Here is a 23,911-nt window from a genome sequence, read left to right as displayed (position 1 = left end):
AAAACCTGCCAACCAAGAATATTCTCTCCAACAAAGTTGTTATTTAGAATTGAAGTTTTCCATACAAACAAAAGTTAAAGTAATTCATCACCATTAGATGAGTATTATAAAAAATGTTGAAGGAACTGTTTAAGGTTAAAGGGTTATAGCAAGTAACAGGAAAACATAAGAAGGTATAAATCTCACAAGTAAAAATAAATAATATAGTAAAATTCAGGCTAATGTAATGTTGTAAAACATGGTAGATTAAACACATGAAGGTAGTGTGCCAGATAAAAGACAAAAGTAGTAAAAAAGTAACAATAGTGAAAGGATACACAAGATAAAAAGATGTAAACTGTGACATTATAAAACAGGATGCAAGAATGGTTAACATCCACAAGTAAATTGATATGATGCACCATGTTAAAAAAATAAAGGATAAAAATCATATGACCATCTAAATAGTCAGAAAATTCAACAAAACCACCATTTATGAGAAAAGAGCTCAATAAATTAGCTTTATAGAGAGAATGTACCTGAACACAGTAAATGTCATATCTATAACAAGACAGCAGCTAATATAATCCTCAATGGTGAGATGCTGAAAGCTTTTCTTCTAAGATCACTGCTTAGCACTCCTGGACCCAACTGCAGTAAGTATGTGGAATCCTCCCCCATAACCACAAGCAATTCTTGGATACCAGTAGAGGTTCCAAAATTCGATTAAATTTGACACTTTCTGTGTGGAGACCAGTGTCAGATTCTACATGTGAAGAGCTCAGTCTCCCAAGACCATCCTCCAATTCAGATACCAGCTGCAAGCCCAGACTGTTATCTGTGCTTCTCACTGACTATAAAGTAGAGGTTCCCACAATTCCCTCCTCAGATTCTATTAATTTGCTAGAATGGTGAACTCAAGGAATTCATTTGTTTACTAGATCACCAATTTATTACAAAGGACATAACTCAATAACAGCCCAGTGGTACAGATACATAGGGCAAGGTATAGGGAAAGGGCATGGAGCTTCTAGGCCCTCTCCAGACATGCCATTCTCCCCAAACCTCCACTGTGTTCGCCAATCCAGAAACTCTCTGAAGACCCTCCTTTTGGATTTTTACAGAGGCTTCATTACTTAGGCATGATTAATTTAAACATTGGCCACTGGCAACTGAATGCAAATCTCCAGCTCTCTCCTCCCTGAAGGTCGAGGAGGTAGGACTAGAAGTTCCACCCTCCAATTACTTGGTTAGTTCTACTAGCAACCAGTCCTCATATTTAAGTGCTTCCCAAAATATTATATCATTCACAAAACAAAAATCATATCTGAAACTCTCAAAACTTAAGAAATTCCAAGGATTTTGGAAGCTGTGAGCCAGGAACTGTGAATAAAACCCAGATATGCATGAGAAATATATTTTGGTTATCTAAAGGACCATACATACATACACATACATATATACCAGGAACACATTATATGTATATCCTATAGATCAAAATATATGTCAATTAGAAACAAGATTAAGAATGTACACTCTTGTCTTGTCACTTTTGTTCAACATACTACCGAAAACCCTGGCCAGAGCAATGAGGGGGAAAAAAGAAACAAGAAAACTATAAAACACTGTTAAAAGAAATAGAAGAAGACACAAAGAAATGGAAAGACATCCCCTGCTCATGGATTGGAAGAATAAACATTATTAAAATGGCCATCCTACCAAAAGCAATATACAGATTCAATGCTATTCCAATCAAAATCTCAATGGCATTCTTCAAAGAAATAGAACAATTATTGATGAAATTCATATGGAATCACCAAAAACCCCGAATAGCCAAAGCTCTACTGAAAAAAAAAGAAGGAAATGGAGGCATCACACTCCCAGACTTCAAACTATACTACAAAGCCATAATCATCAAAACTGCATGGTATTGGAACAAGAACAGACATACAGACCAATGGAATCGAATAGAAAATCCAGAAATAAACCCACAGATTTATGGTCAACTAATCTTTGACAAAGGAGCAAAGACTATGCATTGGAGCAAAGAAAGTTTGTTCAATAAATGGTGCTGGGAAAACTGGGTCGCTACATGCAAAAGAATGAAGCTTGACCACTACCTCACACCATACACAAAAATCAACTCAAAATGGATTAAAGAACTAGACATAAGACCTGAAACCATAAAATACATAGAAGGAAATATAGGTGAAACACTACGGGATTTGCACATCAAAGACATCTTTACAGACACATCACCCAAAGCAGTGATAGTGAAGAGAAAGATAAACAGCTGGGACTACATCAAATTAAAGAGCTTCTGCACAGCAAAAGAGACAATAACAAAAACAAAGAGAAACCCCACCAACTGGGAGAACATTTTTGCACCCAACACTAATGATAAAGGACTGATCACAAAAATCTGCAAAGAGCTGATGAGACTCAGCAACAACAAAGAAAATAATCCAGTCAAAAAATGGGCAGAAGAGCTAAAAAGAAACTTCTCTGAAGAGGAAATGCAAATGGCCAACAGACATATGAAAAAATGTTCAACATCACTTGTAATCAGGGAAATGCAAATCAAAACTACCATGAGATACCATCTCACACCAGTGAGAATGGCACATATTAAAAAAACTAGCAACAACAAATGTTGGCGAGGATGTGGAGAAAAAGGAACTCTCCTGCACTGTTGGTGGGAGTGCAAACTGGTCCAACCACTATGGAGAGCTGTGTGGAGATTTCTGGACCTACTAAACATAGAGCTTCCATATGATCCAGCAATTCCACTCCTAGGTATTTACCCAAAGGACACAGAAACATCCATTCCAAAGAGCACCTGCACTCCTATGTTTATAGCAGCACTGTTTACAATAGCTAAGCTTTGGAAACAGCCCAAATGCCCAAAAATAGATGACTGGATCAAGAAGATGTGGTACATATATACCATGGAATATTACTCAGCATTCAAAAAAGATAAACACATGCAATTTGCAGCAACATGGATGGCACTGGAAGGGATCATGCTCAGTGAGATAAGCCAAAAAGAAAAGAAAAATACCGGATGGTCTCACTCATAGCAGGAATCTAGAAACTTAAATAAGGGACCAGGAAAATGAATATAAGAAAGTGAAAATCAAAATCAACAAAAACTATGAACCAGAGACACTTTTTGGGGGGGTGGGGGGCGGGAGGGGAGGATTGGGGTCAGAATGGGGCGTTTGCAATTGTATGGGGGAATATAAAAATAAAATTTAATATTTAAAAAAAAAAAAATAAAAAAATAAATAATTATAAAAAAAAATAAATAAATAAACTGTAATTCAATAAAAAAAAAAAAAATAAAAATAAAGAGCTTCTGCACAGCAAAAGAGACAATAACAAAAACAAGAGAAACCCCACCAACTGGGAGAAACATTTTGCACCCAACCACTAATGATAAAGGACTGATCACAAAAATCTGCAAAGAGCTGATGAGACTCAGCAACAACAAAGAAAATAATCCAGTCAAAAAATGGGCAGAAGAGCTAAAAAGAACTTCTCTGAAGAGGAAATGCAAATGGCCAACAGACATATGAAAAAATGTTCAACATCACTTGTCATCAGGGAAATGCAAATCAAAACTACCATGAGATTACCATCTCACACCAGTGAGAATGGCACATATTAAAAAAACTAGCAACAACAAAAATTTGGCGAGGGTGTGGAGAAAAAGGAACTCTCCTGCACTGTTGGTGGGAGTGCAAACTGGTCCAACCACTATGGAGAGCTGTGTGGAGATTTCTGGACCTACTAAACATAGAGCTTCCATATGATCCAGCAAATTCCACTCCTAGGTATTTACCCAAAGGACACAGAAACATCATTCCAAAGAGCACCTGCACCCCTATGTTTATAGCAGCACTGTTTACAATAGCTAAGCTTTGGAAACAACCCAAATGCCCAAAAGTAGATGACTGGATCAAGAAGATGTGGTACATAGATATACCATGGAATATTACTCAGCATTCAAAAAAGATAAACACATGCAATTTGCAGCAACATGGATGGCGCTGGAAGGGATCATGCTCAGCGAAATAAGCCAAAAAGAAAAAGAAAAATACCGGATGGTCTCACTCATAGCAGGAATCTAGAAAACTTAAATAAGGGACCAGGAAAATGAATATAAGAAAGTGAAAATCAAAATCAACAAAAAACTATGAACCAGTTTGGGGGGTGGGGGGCGGGAGGGGAAGGATTGGGGTCAGAATGGGGCGTTTGCAATTGTATGGGGGAATATAAAAATAAAATTTAAGATTAAAAAAAAAAAAAAAAAAAAGGCTTCCAGGGACCTCCCTGGTGGCCTAGGAGTTAAGTCTTGGAGCTACCACCATGAAGGCTCACCTCAAGGGCCTGAGTTCAACCCCTGGCCAGGAGGCTAACTCACATGGCACAGCAGGCCTCTCCTGCTCCCCTAAGCAGTGTATTTCAGTAGATCTGCCTATTCTGCTCCCCACTCTCTTTCTGGTGAATACTCTCACCCCCTGGAACCTCTGGCATGCACCCCAGTTCTTCCATACAAAAAAAAACTTTAAAAAAAAAAAAAGGCTTCCACATTGAAAAGAAGCAAAAATGTCCCTATTTGCAGATGACATGATATAACATGTACAAAAACCTACAGACCACCAAAATATTGTGAGAATCAATATTAGAATTCGTCAAGTTGCAGGGTATAAAAATCAAGATTAAATCTCGATTGCATTTCTATACACTAACAATGAGTTATCAGCAAGATGAATAAAGAAAACAATCCCATTTACAATTACATCAAAAAGAATGTAATAGGTAGGAATGTATTTAACCTGTGAAGTAAAAGGCCCGTTCAATGAAAACTGTAACATAATGATGAAAAAAATTGAAGAAAACACAAATGGAAAGGTAGATGATAGACATGGATTGAAAGAATATTGCTAAAATACCCATACTACCAAAAACAATCTACAGATTTACTGCAACCTCTAATCAAAATTCCAAAGACATTTTCCACAGAAGAAAAACCAATCCTTTTGATGTCAATCACAAAAGACTCCTAAAGTCAAAGCAATCTTGAGAAAGAAGAAACCTGGAAGTATCATATGTCCTATATGATACTATATTACAAAGCTATAATAATCAAAACAGCACAGAACTGGCATTAAAAAACAAACTTATACATCAATGGAACAGAATAGAGTCCAAAAATAAACCTACACATACATGGGTCAATTAATTTACAACAAATGAGGCAAGAATATATAATGGGAAAGAGAGTCTCTTCAATAAATGGTACTGAGAAAACTGGGCAGCCTCATGCAAAAGAATTAAACTGGGTCATTATCCTATACCATACACAAAAATCAACTTCAAATGGATACAAGAGTTGACCTGAAACAACTAGGAGAAAATATAGATAGAAAGCTCTTTGACATATATCTTACCAATGATTTTTTGCCAAGCAAAGGGAAGAAAAACAATCAAACTAAAAAGATTTTGTACAACTGGAGAAACAAAATGAAAAGGCAAACTAAGGAAAAGTGGGAGAAATATTTTCAAACCATACATATATGTGCATATATATCTGATAAGGAGTTACTATCCAAAACATACAAAGATTTTGCACAACTGTAGCAAAAAAAAAAAAATTAGAACACCAGGAATTGATTAGAAAATGGGCAGAGAATCTGAAAGGATATTTTCTCAGAGAAGGCATAAATAGCAGGTACATGAAAAGGTATTCAACTTCAACAATATCAGGGAAATTAAAATCAAAACCACAATGAGATTTTCACCTCACATCTCTCAGAATTGCTATTAACAAAAGGAAAAGCATTAACAAATGTTGGCAGAGATGTGGAGGAAAAGGTAGTCTTGTGCACTGCTGGTGGGAATGTAAATTGGTATGACCACCTTGGAAACCAGTATGGAGGTTCTCAAAAAATTAAAAATGGAATTACCATATGACCCAGCAATTCTATTTCTGCATATATAACCTAATAAAAGCAGGATCAAAGAGATATTTGTATACCCATCTTCATAGCAGCATAGCTAAAATAAAGAAGCAACCTAAGTGTCCATCAACTGATGAATGGATAAACAAAATGTGGTATATAGGCATGTGTTGCTTAACAACATTTTGACCAACATGACAGTGGTCACAACAAACTATACCCATATCACCTATGTGTGGAGTAGACTATCCCATCTAGGTTGTATATTTTAAGTTTATATATTTTTTACATCATTCTTCATTTTTGTACAATGTATGCTTTTGCATCTTGGTTATAGTCCCCATGAAATTCCCACCACCAATTCACCCATGTACCATCATCATAGTCCCTTATGCTCTTCCCACCCTGTTTTGATCCTACTCCCCTCTCCCTCCCTGTAGAATGTCTCTGGTTTATAGCTGTTGATTTTAATATTTACTTTATTATAATTACTTTTTTTTCCCTGATTCCTTATTTAGATCCTATACATTCCTCCTAAAAGTGAAACCATCCAGTATTTTTCTTTTTCTTTCTGACTTATTTCACTGAGCATGATCCCTTCCATGTTGCTGTGAATGGCATGATTTTATCTTTTTTGATTGCTGAGTAATATTCCATGGTGTATATGTACCACATCTTCTTGATCCAGTCAAGAAGCATTGGGCATTTGGGTTGTTTCCATAGCTTACCTATTGTAAATAGTGCTGCTATAAACATAGGGGTGCAGGTGTTCTTTTGAATTAATGTTTTTGTGTCCTTTGGGTAGATTAGGTTTGTATAGTTACAGTGAGCACATTTCTTAATGACTAGAATATATCCTAGTCATTAAGCAATGCATGACATACAATGGAATATTATTCAGTCTTAAAAAAGGAACAAAATTCTATAATGTGATACAACATGGTTGAATTTTGAGGGCATTTTCTAATAAAGAGGTCATAAAAAAAAAGAAAAAACAAACCAGTTGTAAAAAGACAAACATTGTATGATTCCACTTACATGAAGTACTTAGTCCAAATCATAGGACAGAAAGTAGAATGGTGGTTACCAGGGGCTAGGAGGAAGGGAGAATGGGAATATGGGAAGCAATTGCGTAATAGGTATAAAGTTTTAGAGTTACAAGATTAAAAAGGTTATGTGGGTCGATGGTGGTGATGGCTGCACAGCAATGTGAATGTATGGAATACCACTGAACTGTACACTCAAGATAGTTAAGATAGCAAAACATTTTGTTATATCTTATCACAGTAAAAACAATTTTTTTAAAGATGTCTACTTTTTTGGCCAAAACCTTGAGTGACTTTTAAGGAAGTCATATGTTGGATAGTCACTGACAATACAGACTTTTGTTTTATTAAAGTGGAGGGGGCTCTATTATCAGGGTCAGTGGGAGTTCAACTCTGAAAGACACAATCTACCTCCAGGGAAAAAAAGTCAGTGATGTCAACCAAATGAGCATAAATCCCCTTCCACTAACGCCCAATCTCTGAAGCCTCATCTCGAGTTCCCATCTAGTCTTGATCTACTGCCTTGGCAACAGCTTAAAGCCCCCTGGAGCAACTCATCTGCCCGACATGTTCCCACAAACCTCAGAGAACTATACAACAATGTAAAGCAGGATCCATCCTCTCCAAACTTCATCCCAACCCCCACATACTAGAGGAGGCAGATAAAGAATCAGAAAGTAGCACATACTCAGAAGCCATAAACAAGGCCTGAAGGATGCTATTCACATAGCATGTGTTGCCCAGATTGATTAAACCAATCTTCCCCGTGTCTGACTTGGCCATGAGTCGGGGATAGAAACCAGCCAGTTCACTCTTCTGTGAAGTCCAGGCATCCTGTCCCAGCAGTTGCTTGATACGGTCCTCATTGGGAACATGGAGGTCCTGAAAAGGGAAAAATCCAACAAGATGGTAGATAGCAGGATCAGCTCTAAAAATATCACCTCCTCTGGAAAGACTGCCAGGGCTGCAGCCTGACCCACATCATCCCAAGCACACCACCCAACAAATGTTCAAGAGATGTGTGTAAACAATCCCGAATGCCAAACTTACTGTAAATTCTTATCTTGACACATGGACCATCTACGTGATGTTTCATATCGCAACTGCCTGAAGGCGGTAAAGTCCCCATTTTGTAAATGAAGAAACTAAGAGAAAAGAATTTTCTGGAAACACAGATGTCCATATGTTCCTGGGACATCCAGAGTGTGATAGACTCAGCAATGATCACACTGGCCCACTAGCCAGATCAGCAGAGCCAGAACCTCAGCCCTTGTCCTGACTCCCAGCCTCACCAGCCATCGCTGTGGGCAGTGAGCCTCTCTGACTCAGCCGGTCATCCTCTCTGGGCCTCAGTTTCCTCATTGGTCAAGTGAGGATACTCCTATCTCTACCAGTTTGGCACTATACTTTCAAGGTGTTCACACACGATGATGCTCACATTTCACCTTCTCCTTTTAGGTTTGCAGAATCAATATTTTGAACTAGTCAGCCCCCCTGAAACTTGCCCCTACAGTCAGGAGGGTGGGAGGTTCCCAAGAGTCAGAGGTATCAGTTCTTGGTCAGAGGCTGAGTGCTTTCCCATTCACCATCCTTGTTCACATTAAACAGCTTCATCTAAAAGAATATTACCAAGACCTGGTTCTAACAACCATGCATTTTGCAGGAAAACATCTAAGCATAAGGCAGTCATTTAGATTTGTGGCATTTGTAACAGTTTCTCTCGCCCTGCTCTTCTTTCCAGGCCCTGGACACAGTCCCTAGATTTGTCCGAGGCTCTAGAACTTAAATATATATACACACACACACACACACACACACACACACACACACAGGGGCCTTCCCAGTGTTAAAGTCTCAGTGCTATCAAGCTATTGCCAGCCACTGTGGCATAAGCTTGATCCCTCTCCCCCCCCCCGCCAGGGGGCTAACCCACATGGCACAGCAGACCTCTCCCGTCTCACCCGCTGCTCCCCTCAGCAGTGTATTCAGTAGATCTGCCTGGTCTGCTCCCCACTTGTCTCTGGTGAGTCCTCACAATCCCCGTACCTCTGGCCTACACCCCAGTTCTTGTATGCATAAATAAAATAAATCTTAAAAAATCTTAAAAAAAAAAAAAACAACAACAGTGCACATCCTTTGCCACTGCAGATCTGGCCATGGTCTGACTTAACGCTTCTGCTTACTCATTTCCTAGGATCACTTATCAGGTAATTTATCAGATTAGTCATCTCTCACAGATGATTTCTTTTTAAATGCAGGGGCTGCCAAAGTTTAAGGTGATAATGGCTCAGTATTTTCTCTCTTAGTCACTTCTTTTTCCTTCTACTAAGCCCCTACCCAACCCCACACACACAACATGAACAAGCATGGACAAAAAGACCGAGAACCCCACACATGAGGACACCCATAATGGAAAAAAATACCCATAATGGAAAAAAAAAATCAAATACTAGTTTTTCCAAAGAAGGTAATTCTGTATTCATAGGAAAATAAATCAAAAACTTCCAAACACCTCTAAAAGCTCCTGTTATTGGAAATTTAACATACAATGGCTCTCATAGCAAGGACCACAGCTTCCAGAAAAAAACTTTCATAGCCAGACATAATGGCCTAAGAGAACTTTCCAGAACCTATAAAAGGACATAGATACAAAAAAGTATATACTCATAGAACACATGTGAAATGATTTCATAAACTGTAAAAACCTGTCACTTATTTGCTGCTGCCTTGTCCTTCAGACAGGCTTGTGCCAAAGGGTTGTTCAAAGCCAAAGGACAAATGTAGTTCCTCCTCCTGGAATGTATGCACTAATATTCAAGGAAAGTGTTTATATTAAAGTAACTTTTATAATTATGAAGTATATACTTGATTCTTGAGAGAAAATGAGTTTGTAGAGAAACTGCACTTGTTTTAGGCTGCTTGGGATAAGCTGCCTCCATGGATTAAGCAGAGTTGCTCAGCCTGGCATTCAAGGCACTCTAGTCTGCTGATCCCTCCCCTCCATCCCACCAACATTATCACCAAAGTGGGCTAGAACATTCCCACCCCCTCTCCTTTCCCCCCAAGTTGCATGAAGTGGACTCTCCTGGCAGTCCCATCCCTCAAGGTCTGAATCCTACATCCCTCCATGGGTGGCTTTCCAGCACCTTCAAGCTGGGACCCCACACAACCTATACCTGTCTCACAAGGCCTAACTCCTTATACCTAGTAGCACAGGTATCTGTACCCACCTCGTCCCATGGGTTAGACCAAAACCCCTAGGTTTCAGAGTCTGAGTCATACTCAGTACAAATTTCCCTCAGTGCCCAGCCAGGCCAGACTCCCTCCTCTGTTCACATCTCCATGATGGTATGCTTCACAATATGGTCACACCCGTTCACTCAGACATGTAGTGGGCACAGTGATCAAAACGACATAGTTCTTGCCCACAAGCAGCTCATAGTCTAACAGAAAACAGTAATAGTCACTTCCAAGAAGTGGAATCCTTTCTCCTCTGCCTCTCTACCTTAAATGAGAGGGGACAAGATAGGCTTCAGTAAGAAACTCTTTCTGATGTGAAATTAAAAAACCGACAAGAACTGTTAGAGGTTTTGTCTGTTGTGTCTATCAAGTCCTACTCACGGTGGAAGTTTCCCACCTGTGTTTTGTAATTTGGGGGGCTATACACTCATCTTCTGCACAATTCTCCTCTTCAGTTTGAAACAGTTACATTTGTTTCTACTAGACAACACTTAGATATTAGAGGTTTAGGACTACTTTAGTTTAGCATCCACCCCAAAAATGATTATGGGATTTGAACCCCTATGAGACAGGCCACCAATTACAAATTTCCCAGTCCAGAGCCAAGACAAAACAGAAAAGCTTACTTGATGTGTATTTTTTTTTCTAGATCACTCTTTTGCTAATAGTAAAACCTTACTTGCTTAGTGCTTAGTGCTTAGTTGTTGCTTAGTGCTAACTCCCCAGTAGGACCAGACTCCTGCGCCCACCGACTCCAGCCTCTTGGTGACAGCTGACCCATCTCACCCACCCTCCCTCTCCACCCCACGACAGAAAAGCATCATCTCTTGCCATTCTGGAATTCAGTTTTCTCTTCCTTTTTGGCCCTTAAGGAGTCCCTCTTACTTTCTTGCAAACTCAGCTATATACTTTAAAAAAGTTTGTTATATTTTAAAAGCATTTCTTGGTGTTTTGTGGTGGGTCATTTTTCAAGATTCCTCTCTGCCATGCTATAGAAACGCAAGTCTGATGGGCAGTTCACCTACATTTGGGCCTGCCCTCTGTATCAGGCAATGGGAAAGCATTCAGCACCCAGGACCCTGCTGTGGTTCTCACTACCTTTATGCCTCTGCCCAAGTTACCAAGTCTCTCCTAGTCTCATTTTCCTCAACTATGACACCGAAATTACAGTATCTGCTAGAGTTTTCATGAGCACATCAGAAGACAAAATACATAGGAAAACACTGGCAAATGTGGCACTGTCTACAGTGTTAGTTGTTATCCTAGCAATCCTTTGAGCCCAGCTCAGAAGCCCTTTCTTCCTTGCGGTCTCCTCCTTGAACTGGACACCTTTTCTTCCTCTGGTTCCTCACTACTCCCTGGCTCACCCTTTAGGCATTTTATAAGTCACTTTGATTAGTTACATACATACAAGTCTGTCACCCCACTAGGCTGCAAGCTCCTCAATAGAGGAGACCCTGTCTGCCTCATGCCTGTGTCCTGAGTTTCCAGCCTGGGCCGAGCATCAATAAAGTCACATTAACAATGGTAAACAATCCCTGCTCTAGAATGTTCACTGCCTGGGGGAGGAAACCTGGGAGAGACAGACACACAATGACGTCTGACAGAGTGATGTGTGAGAGAGGGCTGCTTCAAGCTGGGAGATCCTGGGGGTGGGAGGTGGGGAGTGATATTACCAGGGAAGGTTTCTTGAGGGAAGTTAACTTACACAGCGCATTAAAGGACACGTAGGTATCCAGGCAGAACAAGAAAAGGGTTTACAGTTTGAAAGAAGGGGATATGCAAAGGCTCAGAGCAATCACCAGGACAGCACACGTGGGAATGGCAGGTGACTTAGTGTGTCTAAAGCACAGGACGGGTAGGGAGAGTTGAGAGACAACCAAATGAGCACAGGGTGCCACCAATCTGTAGTATGGCCTTGTCAGAGCAGCGGGAGATTGTGACTCACCTTTATAGCCTCCATGACTGGCTCATACAGGTCTGGAAAGCCTGGGAAACGGAACACCATGCAGTGCACCAGTTCCGCCAGCTGCTCCAGGCAACTGGTCCCTGAGTTGGAATCCTCCTTGAGCAGAGAGGCCACCATGGGGGGGATGTGAGGGAGAAGCTGTGAAAGCAAAGCAGAGTTAGGCCCGGTACCAGGTGACCTACCTGAGATGTGGGATAATGGGTGGCATGCAGACACCCAGCGTGCCTGAAACAGAAGGTCTGCAACCTGACCACTGTCACCCTAACCCCCCTACACTGGGCTCTGAATTCTGTAGACCACTGACTCATTTTACAAGATATGTGAGCTTCGACCCCCTGCCTCAATCTTTTCACCTGTAAAATGGGATACACAATGACCTCTTCACAGTCGAGCCAGAGATGCAGCTGTTTTATCTTGGCCAAACAACCTGCCCAAACAGCCTGAAGGGCTGAGTGCTAGGGCGCTCTCCCACCCAGGGGTGAGAGTGACCAGCTGGTGGGCAGCCTGCATAGAGTAAGAGACACAGCCTCTAGAGGCAAATGCCACCACTCTTCAAGCATTTTTGTGTCAAGCACTTCACCTTCATGACTTTATGTGGCAGCAATTTTATAGATGAAATTGAAATTAGGCTACATAATTTGCCAAGAATTTCACCATGGGTTAGGACAGAAGTTGTTTCTTTCCTCTGTGCTACAAAGGGTGCTCTACCACAACATTCCAGGGGCATACAGGCTACAGGAACTGGAACCAAAAAATTCCAAGAGAAGGATGGAAAGAAATAAGACTGGCATCCCTAGACTGTGGCAGGCGCTCAACAATTATCATCTCTTCTAATCCTCTCCCACCATCCTAGAGGTTGACCCCTGTTCCATGCTCTGAGAGGTTAAGGGCTTGGTCCAAGGTCATCATCTAGCAAATGAGAGCTGGGACACAACCCCCCAGTATCCCAATCCCTGGTTCTGTGCTTTTCCTACTGCAGCAAATTGGGAAGCATGAAGTTTCTGCCCATCAGAATCTGGGCCCCCTTCTGCATGCCAGGGAAGTCAGGCAGAAGGAGTGCACTCCCCCAGCATTCCCTCCCTTCCCAAGGGAGGGCCCAGAAGACAGATCAGGCCCTGTGCTAGAGGCCAGGCCACCTGGGTTCTGGTGGTCAGAAAGATGTAGGAAGGGCACTGGGTCAGGAGTCAGATTAACTTGGCTAGAATCTTCCTTGTACTCTCACCAGCTTTGTCTAAGACAAGCGACTTTCCCTCCCTAAACTGCAGTTTCCTCAGCTGAAGAATGAAGAAAACGTAGAACCTCCTTCTCGAGCCTATTACAGGAATTAAGGGAGTGAACATACGTACAGCATTAGCGCTGTACTAGCACACATCTAGTACCCCCCCAAGGAACCTCAGTTGTCATCATCTTAGGGGGGGCACTTTAGACCACCCGGAGGCCATACAAATTCTCAGGCCTGCTTCCTATCTGTAAAATGGGGTCTCACATCTCTTCTAGCTCTGACATCAAGGGTGTAAAGGTCTTGAGGATCAAACCCGACCTCTTCAACCCCCAACAAAGTCAGCATGTCTGTGTCCAGCCAAACCAGTGGGGCTAACAGGGTTTCCCATCCTTGGGGCAGCAAGCAGGGGCCCTTACCAGGTGGAAGGCCTCGTGGGAGTGTTGGAAGGTTAGGAGCATGTACTTGAGGACAGACAAGGCGGCTCCCCGGACAATGGGGTATAGAAGCTTGGAGAAAACCTGGAAAAAAGTCCCTAAGTCAGGAATCCCCCAGGCCTGGACCACTTGAGGCTGAGTGTTCCCAAGGCCCTGAGGGGGTCATCAGAGACATGAGGTTGAAGCAGTGGCCCCATACAGAAGAACAGAGGTAAGCACAGCCCTGGGTGGACAGATGGTGAAACAGAGAGCAGGACAGATATCAGATGGATGCACAAACCCAGAGCAACAGACTCCATGCCCAAATGAGCAATCAGAGAAATGAATGAGGGGTAGAAACAGAGAGGGGTAGAGAAACATCCCAGGTGAGAGCGCTTCTGGACACCCCAATGCTCTGCACCACCCCTGGGAAGAGACCAGCAGAAGAGGCCAAAAGCTGGGGAGGACAGGGACCACCAACCTTTTCAATTTTGGCAAGTGAAACCTCGATCAAGATGCTGAACTTCTTAACAGCAGCGAGGCCCTTCAGCAGTGCGATGATCCACTTGTCAATGTTCTTCCCCAGGGGCCAGGACACCCAGTCGATCATTCTGCTTAGGGGAAAAGCGGTGATACAGGAACCAGGGAGGTCCAAACAGCAGGGTGGGACAATGCTGGGACAATGCCGAGACAAGCCCAAATGCCCCGAAGCCCCACACTGACTCACACCTGCGCAGGGCAGCCCTGGGCTCCGTGGGATGAACAAGACATCTCTGTGAATGACAAAGGAGCTCATAATAGGCACCTGGCAGAGCCTGGGGCTCCCAGTCCAGCAGGAAGGGAGCCAGGCCCTATCAGAACCCCAAACCTCACCCCTACAAACACTAGGCTGCAGTGGATCCAACAGTAGGAAGAGCACTGATCCCGCAGCAGCTCTAACTCCAGCAAACCCCTGCCTGAGGCTTGAAACAAGTCTTTTACTCTCTCTAGGACTAGGGTTTTTTTTTTTCTTTTTACATTTAAAAGGACAGGTTTACTAGGAAAAGGAGAAAAGAGGCACCTGCATAGTCACAGGTGGACTGGAGAGGCAAGGCCTATTTCTTCCTCTGTAAAATGGGGACAGTACCAGGGTGTTGCATGATTAAAAAAGATTTTAATAGTTAACAGTTATGTAGTATCCACTGTTTGCTTCTGTGCAGTAACACATCTGACCTCCACAGCACAAAGCCAGTGCCAATGAGCCGGAAGCTGCCACGTAGAGGGGCACAGGAAATCATCAGCACTATCATGATTTTTAATTTAATTTTTTTTTAAAGAGGCATGTATTATTTATTTGTTTGTTTGTTTATACATGCACTGGGTACAGTCAGAAGGGCGGGAGGGTGAGAGAACTCACCAGAGCCAGAGCGGGGAGCAGAGCAGGCAGAAGGACCGAAGCACACTGCTGAGGGGAGCAGCGGGCGGCAGGAGAGGTCTGCGCGCCATGTGGGACCCTCCTCCGGTGGCCGGGGAGAAGCCGGGGATCGAACCAGCGCTGCAGCGGCTGCAGGCAGCTTCGCAACCCAGCGCTCAACTGCTGCGCCCCCGGGGAGGCCCACTATCATGATTTTTATACTTAGTAGACTGTGCCCAAAAGAGGTAGAACAATGAGAACAAACAGTAATTCTGATAACAATAGCTTCTAGGCACTTTACATGAATTCTCATTTTATCTAATGTTAATCCTTGTAACAACCCTCTAAAATGGGTCCAATTATACATTTTATAAATGAAGAAGTGTAGTGGCAAGCCCGCAGGCTAGCAAGGCAGGGGACAGGGGTAGGGGGTGGGGAGAGGAGGGATAGAGGAGAAGAGTCACCCTCTCGCCCCTCCAGCAGGGGCTGGGAAGCTGGCAAGCCCCCCAGGCCTGAGGGAATCTTTACGCTTTCTCTGGGCCCTCTCTAGCGTTCTCTCTCATCCTCTCGTGGTCTTACCTCCTCTGTAGTCACACCACTAGTCCTCTTGCAGCCTTCCTGTCTGAGTGACGCTGCCTTATAGTCCTAACTTCGAGGCTCCAGTATGCACACTTACGCATGCCCACACCATACTCCAGGTATCCACAATCAGGCACCCGTGCCCCGTGCCCACGTCCCAAAGCACCTTTTGCATCAACAAGTCAAGGCCGCAGGTGATAACCACAGAGGCTAGTTGTGTAAAACGCCTGATTAATTCACTTACCCTCCAAGAAGCCAAAGCCTAGAGAAACTGAATAACTTGCCCACATTTACACAGGCAAGCAGCAGAAGAGCCAGGGTTTGAACTCAGGCATTGCACCCGAGTCCACACTCTTACCCACTAAAAACAAGGAATCCAGAAAGTAATGAGAGAAATGGTGGCTCTGCATACAGGTGTGCAAGGAATGGCAGGGAGAAGCACCCCAGGTGGATGGAGTCTGCATAGACAAAGGCCTGCAGGCATCACTGCATGGGCGGGTGTGGCTAGATCACGAGTGTGATGATATTCAAATGAGATGGGGGTGGTGCAAGAGCTCTATGAGCTGAAGGTACCCCAAACTGTTTATCATACTTGCCTAACTCAGAAAGCACTTTGTAAAGTACTTTTACCTGACATGAGCCCATGAAGGCCTGACGACCTCTTAATTATCGCCCCTCAGTTATCAGAGAGGGACGCTGAGGCTCAGATAGTTCACTGACCTGTCCAGCATCACACAGCCAGTACCCCGCCTCAGAGCATTATTGGGGCCAGGTTCTGTGTCTCCCACAACCAGCCCAGGTTCAGACACAGCGCAGGGCTCAAGAAAGAACAAATGAATGAACAAGTATGAGGGTCAAAGTCCTGGAACCCTAACCCTAGCCCAGCAACCAGTGGAAAGTGACCTAACGACACCCTACCTTCAACCCACCTGCTGATGGCGGTCAACATCTGGGCATCCGTCACACTGTCATCATTACTGAGGTTCCGGACAACACCATCCATGAGCTCCAATGGGAGGTGCTGCACCACACTGGCCAGGGCGCTAGACGGCGGCTCTTCTTCTGGAATAGGAGGCTGGACTGAGCTTAGCAGGGCAGATGGGCTCCTCACCTCCCCCACCACTCCAGACCCTCAAGCTGCCCAGGAACCAGGCTGGGCCTCTGCAAAAAGCAAGCGAGGCCACCTCCTAGCCTCCTACAGCATCACAGCCTCTGATTCCATATTAACTCATTCACTGGACAACCACTGGCACTACTTTGGGTCCAGCTCTGGGCCCAGAGAAAAGTACTGATCCCCAACTGTGTGTACAGGAAAGGCCTTTAGAAGGGATAACACTGGAGCTCACAAGAACAGGTAGGAGAGCTATGTGGACTTGGGGAAAGGGAGGACATTCCAGGTAGAACCACATGGACAAAGGCCTAGAGGTGAGAAAGAACATTTAGTTATCAAAATTGGGCACTTCTTCCTGCCAGGTGCATTCCCTCCCTTCCACCTGCACAGCACTAGAACCAAAGACAGCACAGACCTTATTTCAGTAGTTTATACTAGAGTCCAAACTCGGGTTGTCAATGTGAGGGAGGGGGGCAAAAATTGACACTTCGGGGTCGGCTCCTTCAGGCTCCATGGCCTCTCCAGACCTTCGCCTCAGCCTGCCCACAGCTCCTCAACCCTGCTACCCAGCTCTCAGGCCTGACTCAAAAGGCACCACGTCTATGAAACTCACCTAACCCAAAAGGCATGAGGACTCACCCCTCCCTGTGGTCTCTCTCAGCCCCCGCGGCCCCCGGCCTCTCTCTAACCAGACCGATTGCCTGCGTCCTTCTCCCTCGCCAGGCGACCGGCCCCCTCCTGCGCGCCCAGCACCCATCACAGAGCAGGCTTCCCAGTAGCTCAGCAGAGGCTTGCTAACTAAATGAAATCAGCCCCTTGCACCACGTGGGCACGCCGAGCAGAATGAGCACAAACCACCGCCTGCTCGTGTGTGTGTGTGTGTGTGTGTGTGTGCACAGCACCTGGCGTGCACGAGTTCCCGCCCGGCCCCCGGGGCACACGCACCTGTGCCGGAGATGACAGCGAACAGCTCCTTGAGACAGGGCAGGATGGTGGCGGGCTGCGACCGCCACAGCTGCGCCAGGAGCGCGCTCACCTGCTGGGCCTGCTCCAGGAACTCGACGGCGCCCTCCTCGCCCTCCGCGGGGCAGCGGAAGCGGCCGAGGCAGCGCACCAGCTGCTGGCAGAAGAGCAGGCGGTGCGGGCCGTCGGGCACGCAGCGCGGATGCCGCGCCAGCAGCCGAGCCACCTGCGCGCAGGCGGCGGGCCCCGGGCGCTCGCACACGGTGCGCAGCACCTCGCGCCGCAGCAGGGCGCACACCTCGTCGGCCGCCGGCCCCTCGGGCAGCAGCTGCAAGCCGAGCTGCACGCAAGCCAGCGCGCGGGGGCCCGGCGGCCCGGCGCCACCCTGCAGCAGCCGCAGCACCCGGCGCGCGCTGAAGAACTCGGCGAAGACCTCGGGGTGGTGGCGGCCCGCCACGTGCAGCAGCTGGCAGCCCACGCGGCGGGGCAGCTCCTCCGCGCCGCCCACGTAGAGGCGCGCGCCCAGCGCCAGCAGCGCCAGGCACTGGTCCCGCTCCAGCGGCTGCCGCGCCGCCTCCAGCACGCGCCGCACCAGCCCCTGCTTCACGCTGGCCGGGTAGGACGACGTCACCACCGCCTCCAGGATCTTGTCCATGGCGGCCGCGCTGCGGGGACAGGGACAAGGGTCAGCCTCCCTCCGACAGGCCCAGTTCCCCACCGGCCCTCTGCGTCCCGAGCCGTGGGCGAGCGACTCGGCCTTTGGGGCCCTCGGGATCCTCAATCTGTGCGGCCAGCAGCTGGGATGAAGTAAAGCGCAGTGACTGGCAGACAGACGCCAAGGAGTTGGAGTTACTGCTGATGAGCATCTGTGCTCGCACAAAGGCAGCACCTGAGCCTTCTCCCTCCTCCCGGCCCTGCGCCCTTCTCTCCCCAGCCTCCACTCTTGGGACAAGCAGGCTGGGGCTGCTGTCCAGAGTCATGGGAGAGTGGGGAGGCACATACATGGACACAAATCACAACTCTAGGAAGGGAGGGAGGGCTTGAGGTCCCGAGGAAAGACCCACAGGCTTCCCTGAGATCCCTTACAATTTATTGTGCCCCCAATCAACCTCTTGCTCTTTCTGCAATGCTCTACGCCTTCCCAGGACGCCAGTTCTTTGTGTATACTTTGTGTATGCCTTTTGCCTGAAACAGCCTATCCCCCAAGATGGCCACCACTGCACTCTCAAAATCAGGCAAACTCCTATTTTCCTTCCAAGCCCAACCCAGATCTCTCTTTAATGAAATCATCCCTTCACCCACAGGCATTACTCCCTCTTCATTCCTAGAGCCACGTGTGGCCTCTTCCTCCACTACAGATGATGCCCGATCACAGAATGGCAGGTTGCTCCAAGTCCAAATCCCTGCCACTGAAACAGCATCCACCCCAGAGCTTCAGCCCTGCACATCCAGAGCTTTGCCTGCCTCAGCCCACACTAGCCCCTCACTGCTTTTCCCACCCCTTCTTATTTAGCTCATCCTCAACCTCATTTCCTCAGGAAGCCTGCCCAATCTCCCTGTCTAGGTCTGAGGTCCCTGGTAACAATTTCAGAGCACCCTGTCCTCCTTTGAACACTTGTCATGATTACTTGTCTGGGGTCAGCCTCTTCCATGATATTATATAGGTTCCTGGGGGCAGGGACCATGTCAGAATTTGTTCACCACAGTATTCCCAGCTCTTATCACAGTCCCTGCACACAGTAGGTGTATGCTGAATGAGCAAATGCAGAATATGGTGTGAGTTACTGCTGCCTTATTCCCCTGCCTACAATAGCCTGCCTTCTGCCATTCCCCCCCATTGGGGCTATTTCCCAGAAGCCCTCATCCCTAATTGACCCACTTTGATTCCTGATTCTCAGGCTGGTTCACATAGGTACAGCTTGCTCTTAATATCCACCTCTCAGTGCCTAGGAGGCAGTGCCATGTGTCTGCTTTGTGTAGTCCCACTCTAGGCAGGACCTGATAGAAGATTCAGAATGCAGTAAGTATTGACTAATTGCCTCAACAAAAACTGCTCTAATCTTGAAACCTCAAGTTGGTGTGAAAACAAGCCAGAAACTTCATAGAAGAGGAGCAGGAAGCTTTTACTGAGAACAATATGTTGTGGGACCTCAACTAAGTTGCAGGCCCTATGGAGATGCTCTGCTCCATTCTACCTCTCTGGCAAGACCAAACTTCATTACTGCCTGTGTTACAAGCCTATGGGCCAGTTAAATAAACTTCTGTCTCCCACGGAGCAGTGCGCTCCTCCAAGCAGGCACCAGGAATTATTTTCCGTGGCTGGTATCTCCCAAGCCAGTCACTGCAGAGTGCCTCTGGAGAGCTTGCAGGCACATCTAATCTTACTGAGCTTCACTTTATTGTGCGTCACTGATTTTTTTTTTTTTTTTTTTAACAAATGGGAGGCTTGTGGCCCGCAGCGCTCAGCAGATCTATCGATGCCATTTTTCCATGAGCAGGTGCTCACTTTGAAATTCCCATTTTGTGTCCCATTTTAATAATTCCCACAATATTTCAGACTATTATTAAAACTGTGATCTGTGATCTTTCATGTTACTATTGTGATTATTTTTGGAAGTAACTCCAGCTGCGGAGGAAATAACACGCGAATGAGAAGTGCAGCCTGGAGATGTGACTGAATTGCTGCTGCCTCATGAGCAAACTCAAACGGAGGAGTTGCTTCTTGTGAATGAAAGTGGTTTCTTGAGGTACAGTCTACTCCTGGTAAGGTGCTGTGAACACTACTGAATGACAACAAAGAGTATTACATAAACTTAGTTGATAAAGCAGGGGGAGGGTTTGAGAGGATTGATTCTAGTTTTGAAAGAAGTTCTGTAGGTAAAATGCTATCGAACAGCATCACATGCTTCTTCAGAGAAATCTTTTGTGGGATGAAGAGTCAATCAATGCAGCAAACTTAAATCGCTCTGTTTGAGGAATTGCCACAGCCACCCCAGCCTTCAGCAACCACCACCTGCACCATCAGCAGTCATCACTATTGAGGTAAGACCCTCCAAGAGCAAAAGGATTATAACTGGCCGAAGATTCAGATAATGGTTAGCAGTTTTTAGTAATAAAGTATTTGGTTATCTAAGGTCTAGACATTGGTCATAAAGCCACTGCACACTTAACAGGCTACAGTACACTGTAAATATCACTGATATGCATGGGCATTTAATATGCTTTCTACCAAGAAATCCAGGTATTCAGGCAGCCAGGGAGAAACTCTCATCAATGAGTTACTGACATCATGCAGGGAGGAAGAGAGTATGGGGCAGGCAGAAATGGAGTTCTGGGACTAGGAAACCAAACTAGATAAGAAGAGTCCTGCATTCCAGAGTGACCTTGAGTTAATCTCATTGTGAGCCTCTTTTATGTAAAATGGGCATAAATGATATCAGGCTAGACCAATGAACATGAATAATCAGATGTTGGCTATTTCATATTGTTCTACCTAATACCTAGTACTCACAGTGGGGTTTGCGCGGGCAGCTGGAATGCAGTGCAGCCATTGTAGGGGGGCTCTGATCTCCGGAGCCAGCCCTGTAACCTCTGCAGTCCATGGCCTGGCACACCAAGCAAGTCCTGCCTACTTGCCCCCACTTCCATCCAGGCAATCTGAGATCAATTGTCACCATGGTCACCAACAAACCCACTCGATAATGTCTTGAATGCATTCATGAAAAAAAAAGGTTTTGCGTTTAGCCCTCACCTGACCCATCAGTGAAGGGAAGCAAGACAAGATCTGCTGCCCCACGCTCTCTTCCCCCCCACATGATGTCAGTAACTCACTGATGAGGGCTTCTTCCTGGCTGCCTGAATACCTGGATTTCTTGGCATCATGGTCGAAAGCATATTTTTTTAAAGATTTATTTAGCCATACAAGAACTGGGGTACAGGACAGAGGAGGGGGGATGAGAAGATTCACCAGAGACAGAGTGGAGAACAGAACAAGCAGATCGACTGAAATACACCGGCGAAGGGAGCAGCGGGCAAAGCAGGAGAGATCTGCCACGGCATGTGGGTAGCTCCCTGGCCAGGAATCGAACTCGTGCAGCAGTGACTGCGGATAGCTTCATAGGTTGCATCTTAACCCCTTGCACCACCAGGGAGGCCCTGGTAGAAAGCATATTAAATCCCCATGCATATAAGTGATATTTACAGAATGGGGGAACAGAGGCTCGGCTAGGGAGACATGGACTTGACAGGGTGGGTTTAGAACCTGCACTTGGCCTCTCTGAGGCCACCAGCGGTCCTCAGAGGAAGCTGGATTCCCCCTCTAGGTTCTGGATGAGGAGATGGCCTATTGATGCTGGCCCTGACCCAAAAGACAGCTGTCCAGCCAAACGCAGCAGCTGTGTCCTCCCTTGGAAGTGCCTGCACTAAAAGCATGAGAACCAGATTCTCTGTTTCAGAATCACCAAGTGACCTTGGACAAGTCCCTGGCACTCCTCAGCCTTCTCACCTAGAAAAGATGGAAATCATTTCAGGTCTACCACTATGGGGTTGGGGCAGTCACCATTCTATTCTTGGGCCAGAGGGTCCTAAGGTCCAAAACAGACACTGACAGGGAAGAAGACACACACTCCTGATACTACTAATTCTACAAATTCCATCCTAATATTAGCCCTCACTGGAAATGTAGCATTTCCACCAGCTCTCCAGCCCCACCCAAGATCAACTCCTCTTTATTTCTTTCCTGGTCTAGTATACAGGTGCCTCCCAGCCAATCTCCTCAATCCATGGAGGATGATTAGAGTCCAGGCTTCAAATCCAGCCGAGTCACCTCTCTCCACAGTGGCCACAGAGGTTGGTGCTTTCCCGTCTCTGACCCTCTGAACGCCCAAACAGGAGGTGAATACCTACCAGCCCTTCCTCCTTTCCCAGCCATGATGCTTGCTCCTCCCCACACCCTTGGCAGGAATAAACTTGTCACTGCTGGTGCGACAGCCTGGGAGTCCCAGCAACTCTCAGGGCACAGAGTAATGCACAGGAAAACCGTGATCCCTCCCCTACGGGGCACATAACCCTTTATCTATCCCTCTCAGATTACCCTCCGCATTGCCATTGCGTATTGACAGGTCTCTGACCCTGCATGGTGGAGCCTGACTCATCTTCATCACCCTAAAGCACTCAGAGAGAGAGAGAGAGAGAGAGAGAGAGAAAAGAGAGAGTGTGTGTGTGTGTGTGTGTGTGTGTGTGTGTGTGTGTGTGCAACAGCAATGCTCTGCCCTGGTCCCAGTTCAGGCTGCTTCTTCCTCCCTAGTAGCTCCCCCTGCAAACAGATTAACCTCATTAAACCAGTTCAATCCTGCCATACCCCCAGCTCAGGACTCGCAAGGTTTCCCTAACCCCTTCAGGATTAGGTCCAACGGGGTTACTGAGCTGGACATTTAAGCCCTTTCTGTGACACTAAGGCTGAGGTGGGGCAGGGGAGAGATGAACTTGAAAAACAATGTTCAGTGGTGAATCTACAGGAATTGGGGCAGAGGGTTTTTTCCTGCTTGCCAATTTGCAGTGATGCACTCTGCTGGGAAAGAGTTTCTCCCTCTTCTCTCCTGGAAAATTCTAATTTATCCTTCAGTGCCCAGGTCACATGCCCTCTCCTCTGGGAAGCCTTTCCTAATGCCCCTGCAATGCAAGTCTGAGTTCTGGCTTCCCAAGGCCTCCTATTTCCCCTCATTGCCCTGCAGTGTAACCAGAGTCTCTGTCTACCTCCCCCACCGGGCTGGCATCTCTTTTGATAGGAAGTGGCCCACACCCCCATCTGAGTCCAGTGCCCAGCGCAGGACCATGCACAGAAGTGAGGGAGTGCCAAGTGGCCGGTGAGAGATATGTGACAGCAAGTCCCTTCCAGGGACTGGTCTACCCACACTGGTCTTACGTAGCATAACCCTGAGAATCTCACACATAGAGCAAGAAAGCCCCTGGAAGGGACTGCGTGAGCCTTTAGCCATTCTAGAAGTGACTCAACCAACCAAAACTAAAGAA

At 46.0% G+C, this 23,911-nt stretch overlaps 1 protein-coding gene across 1 annotated transcript in view; it reads right to left on the bottom strand.

The window, feature by feature from the left end:
- Positions 1–23,911, bottom strand: part of USP35 (ubiquitin specific peptidase 35) — a 41,624-nt gene that overhangs the window by 16,608 nt on the left and 1,105 nt on the right. Inside the window, exons 2-7 of the mRNA XM_037523041.2 lie at positions 17,864–18,546; positions 16,737–16,869; positions 14,317–14,446; positions 13,839–13,940; positions 12,180–12,338; positions 7,680–7,873 (exon numbers count right to left, since the gene is read on the bottom strand). Of these exons, the coding sequence (XP_037378938.1) occupies positions 7,680–7,873; positions 12,180–12,338; positions 13,839–13,940; positions 14,317–14,446; positions 16,737–16,869; positions 17,864–18,536 (1,391 nt within the window). The 5' untranslated portion in view covers positions 18,537–18,546. The remainder of the gene's footprint in view (positions 1–7,679; positions 7,874–12,179; positions 12,339–13,838; positions 13,941–14,316; positions 14,447–16,736; positions 16,870–17,863; positions 18,547–23,911) is intronic.

The sequence above is a fragment of the Talpa occidentalis genome, unplaced genomic scaffold (genome assembly GCF_014898055.3).
Source record: "Talpa occidentalis isolate TD23 unplaced genomic scaffold, MPIMG_talOcc4v2.1 talOcc4.3, whole genome shotgun sequence".
Classification (NCBI taxonomy): Eukaryota; Metazoa; Chordata; class Mammalia; order Eulipotyphla; family Talpidae; genus Talpa; species Talpa occidentalis.
Note: the sequence above shows the minus strand (reverse complement) of the source record. Positions and strands in the feature narration are given on the sequence as shown.